The 12,517-nt window shown below is 41.5% G+C and overlaps 1 protein-coding gene across 28 annotated transcripts in view; it reads right to left on the minus strand.

Annotated features, from left to right (window-relative positions):
* The window catches only part of SLC6A6 (solute carrier family 6 member 6), a 124,152-nt gene that overhangs the window by 38,541 nt on the left and 73,094 nt on the right, over positions 1 to 12,517 (minus strand). For 8 of the 28 annotated variants that reach the window (XM_086846095.1, XM_086846094.1, XM_086846092.1 and 5 more), the window contains one exon: positions 11,333 to 11,368. The exons of 1 other annotated variant lie outside the window; for it this stretch is intronic. Coding sequence is in view for 17 of the 27 variants with exons in the window: in XM_023935296.2 (XP_023791064.1) it covers positions 4,358 to 4,414; positions 8,741 to 8,806; positions 11,333 to 11,368 (159 nt within the window). In the remaining 10 variants the exon portion in view is untranslated. Of the gene's footprint in view, positions 1 to 4,357; positions 4,415 to 8,740; positions 8,807 to 10,514; positions 10,574 to 11,332; positions 11,369 to 11,781; positions 12,017 to 12,517 lie in introns of those variants that run through there. 19 more of the 28 variants (XM_086846102.1, XM_086846080.1, XM_023935296.2 and 16 more) reach the window with 10 other exon arrangements.

Below are 12,517 nucleotides of genomic sequence, written 5' to 3' on the forward strand. Positions count from 1 at the left end.
GTTTTCACTGCCTCTATCCATTCATCTTAACAATAACTGAGGACAGATTTTTATCCCACCTGTGGCAGCTGTACAAACATGTCATACACTACCTTATTCCCAGAAATCTAGATCCCCAAACCATCAGTGGAAGGGAACAGTCCTTTCTTCTTCTTTGTTCCCGTGCCTCATCTGCCTAATACCTGATATTTTTTTTTTTTTTTTCTAGAATACATTAATGGAAGGAAGAGTTGTGCAACACGGCACTGTGGGTGGAAAGCAGCCAGCTAACCTGTACCAGGAAAACAGCTATTACATGCACGCGATCCGCAGTGTTAGTCCCATTACAGGGCTATAAAATCTGAGCAGGTTAAAAAGCCCTGAGGGCTGGGCCATGAGCACTAAAACTTAATGGTGAGAGTGAACTACTTTTGATTTTAGCCTTGACTTCTCCTCCATGCTGGCAGTAAATATCAGCAAAAATACAACTCAGTGACAGAAATGAGTTGTAATCTTTTAAGAAGTGGAGTATCAACCCTTCGCTGATGAACCAAGGTACTTAGGAGACTGGGGTGCTCTGCCAGGGCACCTCTGCTCACAGGCCTTCAGCCACAGAAATTTCCCAAGGACCCTGAGACCCTGAGGTTTAATTTACTGTTGTTGTTTTCTTTCCTTCAAGAAAAAAAAATAAAAAAAGAAAAAAAAAAGGAACAAAAACTTTAGGCGTATGAAGTTTCGCACAGGAAATGAAATTGAAACCACTGACACGGCAGTGCAGCAGCACGGGTGGGTCTGCAGGAGACGTGCAAAAAGAAGAAGTGGCAAAGCTGATGAACAAGCTCAGGGACAGCACAACTTTGCAAAACAGGTTGGTGAAACATAGACTTTCACACGCACGAAAAAGCGAAGCTCTGTAGACACTATGATATTTATTTGCTCTCCTGCAGCTGGTGCCAGTGCTGGCTTGCACGGCCGGACAATGGCATGTTTTGTTTAATCCCAGAACAGCCTTGGCTCTGTCTCCAGCTGCAGCCCCATCCTCTCAATTTCCCTGGCTGCCCACAGCCACTCACTGCGCTCCTGGAGGGCATTTGAGAAGGAATATCACTATGTCCTACAGGCCTTGCAATGGGCATTATTTGATCCAAAAAAATCACTAATTTGATCACTGCCCATCTGCTTTGAAGTTCTGAGTTGCAAATAGAACCTTTGGTACTAACCACTAAACCACCATGCTTTTAACTATCATGTGATTCAGACTCATTCCCAACCAGAGGTGTATTTTCAGTTCAGTTTTCTACAGGTCTCTGACATTTGCTTTCACAGACTTGAGAGCTGTGCTCATTTTTATGTCAAGAGATATGAAAACCAAACAGTGCCAGAACAAATACTTCACTTTTCCAAGGAAACTACCACATAAACCACTTCTGCATACCACGGTCTGCAAAGTGCAGAGCACACACCAAGCAGGAACAAAACCCTAGGCCCACACACTACTTGGACAAAAGCCCCCCCAGAATTCACTCTTGAACTGCTGCCTCCAAAGGGAATTGTACTAGAGCAAAGGCTGACTCCAATACAAGACACAAGTATCTGCAGTCCCACCTTCATACCAGGGTCAATCCCACAGGCTACAGGTACTTGTTTACTTGTTTTTCTATTGGCTTTTGCAGGTAAGCTTCCCCAAATAAAGCATGACACTATGTGAAGAGCCTGAGTATTCTTCTCCATCTCTTCTTATATTTTCACACAAATGCTAGCTGATGGTTTCATTGCAGGTTGCTTTTATAGTCCTGGCCTGACTAATATAAGCTGAACTTCTGTAATCAGTTGAGGATTTTTCTTAGTGCAATTTTGTCTTTGTGAATACACTTCAATAGGATACCAATATGGCACATTAACTTTAGTATCTAAAGCTGTCTTCATCATGACATGACAATTATTTTTCACTACTTGGTTTTCTTATGCAAAAGTTAATAACGGCCAGGTGGGAAATTGTTTGCAGTTCCACTATAAACAGTAGGCAACTGACAAACAGCTGAGATAGCAACACAAACACTTCACATGGAAACCAATGATAGAAAGTGAGAGACTCCCTTTGGTTGACTTGTCTGAATTTTTGGAGGTGACCTGTAGAAGAGCTGCACGAACCTGTGATACCTTTACAGAAGGAGAAATCACCTAGGTGATTCAAAGTCAGCTGTACTGTACTTGAAGTTCCACATTTAGATACTATCTGCCCATGAAATTTGACTTGTAACCTATAGCTTGTGTACTGCCCAAAGAGTGGAGGAGAAAGGAACTGCAACCTTACTGAGCAAAGGTATCTCCCATTACTGTATTCCCTCTACCTGGCACAAAACTTTTTCACACTTGAAAGAGCAGTACTCATCATTTAAGCAGGATCTGTATGAGGTGAGAGTATCTATGTGATTACAGAAAAGGGAGGGCAGCAATGAAAGCAAGTCTTTCCTGTTAAATCTTTATTTTAGAATCCTGCCTTGTGTAAAAGGGGACAACAAAAGCTTATTGTTGCTGATATTTAGACTTTCTTCAATCTGCTCTGGCAGCCCCATTTGCAAACTTTACTTCTGATAGAACCTGATGGGAGATCAGGTGTTTGCATAAGCAATATACCTGTTGATAAAGTAGAGAGATGAAGGAAAAGCACCTCATATTGTCAGACCTGAAAGAGAAACCCTATGAAATATTCCCATTTCTTTTTGCCACCAAGGGAGTTTCTGAAGGGGTTTTTTTCCCCTAGAATAGCTACATCATTGTTCAAAATCCCCTGGGCTGATATGGTGAATCTGAGTGCGATCTAGCTTTCTCTCAGCACAATTAAAATAACATTGTTCTGACAAAGGGTGTTTTTTGGCTAACATATGGGCCAACCATGAAAATTTGCTACCCGATGGAGCTCACAGATGCCCCTGTGCACGTCCCAGCTTTCTGGCAGACAGCTGCAGGGCTGGGAGAGCCCTGAGCTGAGGAGCAGATGCTCTGTGCAGCATTAACTCCCTCACGTGGTTACGGCCGCATGAGGAAACCAGCACGTAATGGCCCAGCGAGGGCAGTTGGTGACTCACTAAATCCTAAATACCCCAAAGCTCTCTTCAAGGCTGTTAGAGAATGAGATTTGTCACTGAAAAGGAAAAAAAAAAAAAAAGGTGATATTTACTTTTAAATGCTTATCATCATGATATAATTATGCTTGAAACTCGTCAGTTGATAACTTCAGTTGGAACTTACTGAAGATTTGAAGAGAACTCAAGTGAAATTCTGTTACAAATTCCAAATAATTTCAGAGATATCCAAATTTCACCTACTAATCTCATTTGAGGTCGCCATTTACATCTTGATATTGTTCCCATAAGTAAAACCTCTGTCACCTCACTGACCTTCAGGAGGTCACTCCTGTTCTATGCAGGTATGAATGAGAGTGATAATGGCAGGGAGTGAGGAGTTAATGACGTGCCAGCACCGTGGCTGAATCAGTACAGGAAGTGGGTATTAAACAGAACCATAAAGTAATTCAGGTTAAAAGGGATTTCTGGAGGTCACATAGCCCAGCCTCCTGCTCAAAGAAGGGCCAACATCAAAATCAGACTGGCTTTCTGATGGTGTTATCTGGTCAAGCTCTGGCCAAGAGTGGAGACTGTACAATCCCTGTGCAACTCGTCCCACTGCTTCACTCTGCTCAGGATGAACATTTATTCCATATAAACAATCTGAATGTCTCTATCAGACAAAGAAAGAAGATGAGGAGGAAAAGGGTGAGGAGGATTAATACAGAATGACAAGCTGATACCAAATGGAAGGCTCACTCTTCACTCTTCTGGCACTGCACACATACAATACACGCAGTCAGAAAGCAAAAGGTACTGAGGGGTGTGCTGTGAGTGACAAACAGATAAGCTCCAGGTTAAGTATAAAATAAGCAACAGTCCCTGATGGCAGCATATCAGACAATACCCCTTTTATTGTCAGAGTAAAACATATTCCTTTAAGAAAACCAAACAAAAAGCCCTACTGAGTGCTTCAGTGCATGCCAAGCAATTATTGCTTTCCACAATGTGTCCTGTGACTCACTGTGCCACAATGAACTGGCATATGGTGCTCATTCAGGGTATATAACTCACACATTTGCTCTGAAGAGCTAATAGTTACTTGGACTGTAGTTAATTTTGGGGGTTTTTAATTTCCCCATGGCAATGCAATAAATGTCATGCTTATTATTGTATTATTATTATTTTTAAAAAAAATGTTTTTAGTGGCAGGCAAGTGTCATTAACGCCTCAAATCTCTCGTATGCAATGAAAATCAATTCAGACAAACTCTGGCATGCGATAGCACATAAATAATTGGTAAATACTACCTGTGGTCTTCTGGGTCCAGATTTGACTGATGCCAAGAGCAATCAACTCCTTTTTGGCTGCAAAGGATAGGAGGGCACTCAATACCTTGCAGAAGGCACTCAGTACCTGGCAAAAATCAAGCTTTCTGTGTGCCAGCTCCCTGTGAAAGAGCAAACCTTGAAGCACGTGCAACAGAAAAGGTTCTCTTGTCTTGCAAGGGAAGGCAATCTCCTAGAGAGACACAGAGCCAGCTCTCTGTAGGGTGTCAAATACTCTTCTGGGTTGGAAAGGTAGCACTTTCTCTTATGAAAGGAGACATAAAATGTAACAAAGCTTCTCCCTTTGAGTCTGCCCAAGAGCAGTAGACTAGAAATCCAGTTTTTATCATGAAGAAAACATCAGAGATGCTTAAAAGCAGGGATTGAGTAGTGGCAGAAGAAACTGCGTGCAATTACAAGAAAATTCTTCTCCTGAAATCAAGGATGCCCCAAATGACCCTGGGCTGCACCATGTAGAGTGGTGCAGAGTACAATCAAGAAAACATGGCTTCAAGAGTGCTAATGGAGCTTTCCACCATACCCAGATGATTTAATGGGAGTAAGAATCCTGTAGAAGTAAGGTCTACTTAACACTTTTATACATATGACAAAAGTACGCTGAAGCCAGTGCTATTCATCAGCAAAAGTGGATCAGAAAGATGGAAGTGGCTAAGTCAGATTTTGTCCATGTAGGGACTCAGAGCTACAGCAGAAGTGCAGTGGTGTTGAAGGTCAGCAGGGCTGATTCCTGAAAAAAGGGCCTGACTCTCGACACAATTTACACGACAAAGCAATAGCAATGCTGCTGGAATCAACAAAACTATGCTGGAATAAATCAGTTGAGAATTATATCCTGAATTTGTATGTCTTTGAGCTAATTTCACAGGTATTAAACAACATTAACATCTCAAATGTGGCTTGGAAGGCAAAACATAAACACTTCAGCCTAAAGCTCCACTGCTCGTGATCCCCAAGGACACAATTATTCCTTCAGTGGTTTCCTGTATAGACCAAATGCAATTATTAACAATACAAATATTTTCCCAGTGTTTCTGCTTTACAAAATGTAAATTTGGACTGTGACGTCTCAGGTGTTTTCTTTAGCATTTAACACAACAGTGATGGAAGAATATGGTCATGACTTTGCCATGAATGGTGATGGGGAATAAAGACCTGTTCTGCCTATTTTCTCACCTTGAATATCCTGAACTGTTTAGCTGAGTGGGAGATAGTTGAAATTGCACCTGAACCAAGATTCCAAGCATTTGGCTTGCACTTTTTTTGTTTCTGCTCCATAGGTTCTTTGCTAACAGCAACAATATATTCCCCATCTCCTCATAAATATCTTTGAATTATTAAAATATTTGTTGCATCTCACTCAGCTACCTTCTTCTAGGAATGTATTCAAGAAAGGGCAAAAGTACATAAAAATGAAGTAGAGCTTAGGCCGTTTTCTAATCAAAAGTCATATTCATCTATGAAGAATGTCAAAGTCTTCATTTCACCCAAGGAGATAAAACCAGCATTTAGTTAATAACCACCTTCTCCTCAGTGCAAAGACCCTCATGCCAGAGAAGGAAATGCTGCCCTTGTCCAGATCCCAAACGTTCATTCTCTTGTTGGCTAATTCATGACAGTGCTAGCTGGATTTTCATTATAGAGTATTATTTGTAGCTGCTGTTTTCATGAAGCAGCTGTAATAAACAAGTGAGATTTATGTTCTTTTTTAAATTGCTTGAAATAATTAGCGTTGTTAAATTTAGACTCTGAAAAAATCTACTGATTTTTCTATTTTTTAAATAAATACAGAAGCTACAAAGCAATCTACCACCACAGTCAGGCCTGGGTCAAAATAGTATGCATGCCATATAGCAGCCAAATGTGCTTCAGATGAGTTCTCCAAACAACCTTTTAAAAGTAAATGATGGTTGTGCTGAATGAAACGTTTTAACAACTGCACTGTGTGCTATTTTTCTCCAGCCTAAATGCAGACAGGACTTTATTTTACTCCTGTTCTGGACTGTACAGGTACAAATGGGCACCCTGGATGTGGATCACACTGGGGAGCTCAATGGAAAGCAGGATCAATACCGAGACCCAGATCCAGACCAGAATTTTGCAGCTGCTTCCTACCTTGATTTATGCTGCATCTAAAAGCCCAAACCCACGTCAGACATTCAGATACCAGACTCAGAGCTTGTGGTTTGCCCTCATCTCTGCATCATTTACTTTTTCCACTCATTGCCCCTCAACCACAGCTTGCTGTATTGACAGTCCAGACACTTATTTAGAATAAGTAAACATGGTGCCCTCTCCAACCCAATTTGGCTGTTTCACAGCTGGTGCTGCACTTCAGAGCCTGATCCAACAAACCTGCTTTGTGACAGCACTGAACAAACAGCCTCTAAAAAGCTTTCCACTCATAGCTGGGGTTTTTTTGGTTGGTTGGTTGGTCAGTTCTGTGACTCATCAGCCTTACAGTGCTTTTCTTGGTGCAGGTACCACCACCTCAGCTGTCCAGGTTTCCTCAGTGCAGTGGGAAAGACAAGATGAAATCCCAGGGGCCAGGACAGAACCTTAACAGTTCTACAAGAGAGGTCTAAAGTCCAGCAGATGTTCAGCTGACTACAACCCCAGGAAAGGTGAGGAAAAGATGATCTTTTGTGGGAAAGACCGCATCATGCCATGCATAGAAGAGGTACAGAAACAATAGTCTTATTGTATAATGAGGAAATAAAGACAAGGAGAAGAGGCTAAACCTGCCACTTCTTATGAACTTTTTTAACTAGAGGAAGGAAAATCAGGGAAAATATACAAATAAGAATGATGAAGCTGGGAAAGGAGTCTGGACTAACATGCAAAAGACAGCTGTAATAGATATCAAAATACTAAAATTTTATGTACTTTTCTCTACATATGGTAAAACAGTAACAACTTCTATGTAAATGATGAAAAGAATCCCAGGGTATTAGAATAAATAATGGCATACTGTTTCAAAATATTTCTGGATTAAGTAAGTGGCATGCAATGGGATGAAGATTTAGTGTTAGGAAGTATAAAGCTCAACATCCCAGAAAAGCAGTAACATTGCCTGAGGAGCAGCTAGCAAAGCCATGAATCCAGGAAGAACCTAAGGGTGATTGCAGGTAAGGTTAGCCAATAGAGTTTCTCTGTGTGGTGCTTCTGAGTGATGCAGAAAGGTCAAAGGCTAAGAGGCTAAGCTATTTCTGGGTGTGGACAAGGGAAGGGATGATAGGAAAGCCTAAAGCATAATGCTATGTCAAAAAAAGGCACAGTGAACAAATTATGTGTTGTTCAAGTCTCCAGAGATTAGAAAGGAGATAGAGAAATTAAAGGAAATACAAATAAGGACAACAAAAGTGGTCTAAGGAGAGAGTAAGAGAATTAAAATTAATATGTTCTATAAATGAGAAGACTCCTGGGCTGAGATCCAGCTATAAATACCTTCCAGGTACTGTGTGTAGAGGAAGGTAATTAATCTAGCTCAAAAGATAGTAGGACAAGAAGCAATTGCTTGAATTTAGGAATGGAAAAATTCAGGATACATAATAAGAAAAAGTTGTTTGAAGAGACACATCTGCTCAACAAGGCAGATTCCCAAGGTGAGAGATAAGGCACACTTTCTGTATGCAGTCTAGAACAGATTGTATAAGGGTGGGACTCTGGGAAATTTTGCCATCACAACTTTCTACTGTCCAAAAAGATCACCATGATCCAACTTACTGACCTTTTAGTTGTATTCTTTTATGGGTTATCTTCAAGACTCCTTCTCTATTTAAAAAAAACCCAAAACAGCACTCAACTTATACATCCAGGTTGTGATAGTACATCTGTACCTGAGCTCAGAGCTAGGAGAGTGCAGCACTCCAAGGTGCATGGCAAACCTCTCTGCCTCTCTTCTGGCTATGCAATGGTGTGGACAATGTGAGTCTGTTGGGTGCTGGGCATGAGAGTGTCAGCAAGAACAAAAACACTGACCCAGACCTCAGATCATTTTGAGAATCTCACTATTGAGGTCAAAGGCCAAAGTGGGAAATACCTCTTGTGATACTTGTGTTCTTCCTCAGCCTTGTGTTAAGACATGCTGCACAGAAGCTTTCAATGTCACTGCATAAATTATGTACTTTGATTTATGATTAGCTGAAAACCAATGCTAGCAGTGTTTAACAACTCTCAGGAGCTCTAAATATAAAATCAAGAAGAATATAAAATAAAATCCCCAAAACATTTGCAACAGACCTTACCATTTTCAATGACAAATGGGTACACACAAATGTGAGGAAGACAAAACCCACGTACCCTTAATACCCTCCCTTAAACAAATCCCATCCCAACTGCACTCACCAATCGGGACTTCTGTCCCCTCCTCAATGTAGATGGGCAGTGGTGATTCCTCCATAGGATGAGGCACTGATGGAAAGTAATGAATTGTGGTAGTATTTGTCGCAAAGTGACTAAAATAAGATGGTCCCTTTCTTATCATTACAACTAGGTATGGCTGGTTACTTTCACGAAGAGCCCCTTCTCAAAGTGGTCACCTCCTGTCACAGAGATTGGCCCAAGTCATGGCCTGAGGGGATTATCCCCACTGAGCATTTGCTGCCACAGGAGGCAACTCTGAACGGGGCCTGGGAGAGATCCCTGTCCTGGATGCTTCACCATCCTGCTATTTCACTATAACCTCAACACTCCCATCCCTGGAGTTTAACTCTCTTTTGGAAACTCCCACCATTGTAGAAGCCAAGGGAAGCCAATGCACAGACAGGCACAAACAGAGTTATCGAGTCAAAGTCACAATATTTCATGCACAGAACCAGAGGAGAGAGGCTCTGATGCTCAAAGCTTGCCGTTAGCTGTTGAAAAGCCACAGCAGGTGATGGAAGGCTGCACTGCAAATGGCCTCTGGACCATTGACTTTTGATTATTCATTTTAGAGTGCATTTACTTGACTTAGGAATTTTCTTTGGGATACTGCAATCTCCAAACAAAACTCTCCAGATCTGCACTGCGTGGTTATTCTGAAGTTTCCAGACACCGTACAGTCATTGCTGTACGGTTCATCTGTTTGGGTTCTTCTCTATTTGGGATCTTCTTCCCTTAAAAGGGTTTTTGCTTCACCATTTCCCCTTTATAATCTCCGGGAAGCATGTGCTTCACAGGATTTTCAAGAGATTTGAATTTCCCATTCTAGAATGAAATAATAGCAAGCTACAAATGTTGAAAATGTTCATACTCAAAAACCTTCTGGATTTTTTTTTTTCTTCTCTGTTACCTCTTAAAATGATGAAGTACCTTCTCAAAATACAAACGCTTAACCTAGTCTCAACTAGGATTCTCAGCAGCAGGAAAGGAGGATTCTTTAATCCTTTGTAGGGTATCCTTCACTTAGTACTGCATTTTTTTGGTTTTGGGTTGTTTTATTTTTTTGAAAGATTATCCATAAAACCAGCCAAAGAACACTTGTGGTTTAAAGCCATTAAATAAAGCATCTAACAATGTTTCTGCTAGCAACACAACCAGAATGAAGAGTGTTTTCAACAGATGCTTGACTAGCAACAGGCATAATATGAACCCCACGCTGGTGTTTTGCAGGATGCAAAGGGCTGCCAGCTCCTGCCTTTCTGCCAGCCCACCCCTCGCTCACGTGGAAGATGAAGGGAAGCACAGGGGAGAGGAAGAGCAGAACACGGTTGCCTACAGAACTACTGTACAAGCCACAGAAATCATGGTCTACCGGGACGCCTTGCGCAAGCCACTTTTATCTAGAAGCTGAACTAACATTCCAGCTCAACAATAGCAAAAAAACATTTGTTACCACACGGCATTTTGCTACATATTAACCAGCAAGTTGCTACGCAAGCATAATGGAGTGCTGCAATTCTGAGATACACGTTGTTAAAAAAAAAAAAAATAAAAATTGACTTATGGGAAATCAGCCTGAGGTGAGTGCTCGTGGGCTTGCCATGCCACTGGACACAGTACATGCTCGGAAGTTATGCAAAGCGGGCCCTGCATTGGGAACAATGCAGTCATTTTCCTTGCTAAGCTAATTTTGCATAAAGGCAATGAGAGTCTTCATCTGTGCAGCCCCGCAAAACATTTAATCAGATTTATTTACTAGGAAGAAATACCAGAGCAGAGCTTTCTATACTACTCAACAGTTTTCAAAGCTGAGATCTGCGAAAAAAACAAAAACAAAACAGGTCGCTAGATGGTGTGGAAGAAAACCTGTTGTGTTTTTATGACATGCAGCTTTCTCAGTCCCACGAAGAATACTTTAACAGGCTCCCCCAGACCCAGAGCCAGGCTGGAGCCAAAAGCTGTCACAAAACATTTGTAACAGTATCCACCGATGGCTGGTGGCATCTGCTCTTACTTTAATGGGCATCACCATAGGTTGTAGAGAAGGCCTGAAATACCTAGAGGCTATTTGGGGCCAGGTACCCGTACAGACACTCTCTCTTACCCACACATACACATGCACATCTGCACACAACAAACAGCTCGATGGGCAGAACTTGGATTCTGTAGGATCCAAGGCAGAAAAGCTGATTTTGTCACAGCGTTTGGGGATCAAGGACTCTGGGGTGCTAAATCAAGTTCTCACTTATGTCTCCTCTACTTTGGCAGACCAATGGCAAACCATTTTAACATTATCCCTCCAGGATTTACACACCAAGTTAATGGGCATGCTGCTTAAATGTCTGCAAAGTGCTTTGCAACGTTTTCTAAATTCTGTAGTGATACACACTGAAGAACTGCACAGACAGATTTAAGATATCAATTGCTGAGCATCATTGCTGTATAACTATGCCTATTTTTACATGCTCTATACTTGGTTTCTACAAACAGATGGTAAGTGTTCAGTATTTGAATGTTTTAATGAGCTTTTTAAGCCTTTTTGTAATTTCATAAACAAGCATAAATAACACTTACATGAAGAAGAGTCTCTGCTGAATGTATTTTCTTTTCCTGTTTGGAAAAAAAAAAAGAGAAAAAGAAAAGGGGAAAATATTTTAAAGGAAAAAAAATAGATTCAGCAAAATAAGTCAGACATGTTTCAATGCTATCATGCACCACGTTTTCTGAATTTTATCAGTAAAATCTTCTTTTTGAAAAACACCAAGACACTGAATGTAGTGCCAATGCCAAAACTGGAGATCATTTCTCATGTGTTTCATCCTATGTAGAACATCACTGGAGACATGACTTTATCCCTCTAAATAGTAGGACAATTCACTGTAACAGTCAAATAAAATACAAATGCCATGTGATCTGGATCAAAAAATGAAGAAATAAAAGAACTTTTAACTACATTCCAGCTCAGAGATTACCCTGTGGCTCAGTGTATGGGTTGCTCTCCTACCCATGAACATGGGACTTACACCAACATCTTGAAGCAGGGCCCTCCTGCTGCATTTTGGCACAGCAGGGCTGTTTTTTCATGCCAGTGCCCAAGCACTGACTGAATTCGGGCCCAGGCTGGGCAGCCATGGCAGCGAAGGCGTCCTTCGAGGGTGTGACAATTCTGAGTGACAGAGAACCACAACAGGAAACCCAGTAACTGCTAAAATGCAGAACCTTCCCAACGGGCTTTAACAGCCACCTCCTGCAGCCCTGGGACTGCCACCCTGCTGCCACCCACCCGAAGCCTGCTGGCATTTGATTCACACTCCCCTTCCACCCGCCGAGCTGGTGGGCTCGGTGGATGCTCTTGGAACAGGGTTTAGGGCTGGCACTAAAGGGCTTTTTGCTGGTGTAAATCTTGACACATTGGAAAAAAAGAGACTAACAAAAATACAGAAGATGCTATAGGACACCAGCCATGGTTTTGAAGTCATGGACTGGCAGCACAGCAGCCCTTCCTACAGCAGGTTTTTGGGGAAAAAAGGACAGTGAAGAGTGGCTCGTCCAATTAATTTCTACTGTATTACCTTGTATCAACATTAGCTACTATGTAAGCAATTTTGAGGGATTTTCTTGAAATTTACATGCCTTGGGATGATAGTCAGCTTACACAAATCAATTAAATCCATGGCACTACAACAGCTGAGGGTTCAATTAAGTAGGCATGTATGGAAGAAATTCAACAAATATTAAATCACTGCATTTTCATCCTCA

The sequence above is a fragment of the Cyanistes caeruleus genome, chromosome 11, assembly GCF_971803275.1.
Source record: "Cyanistes caeruleus chromosome 11, bCyaCae1.hap1.1, whole genome shotgun sequence".
NCBI classification, from domain to species: Eukaryota; Metazoa; Chordata; class Aves; order Passeriformes; family Paridae; genus Cyanistes; species Cyanistes caeruleus.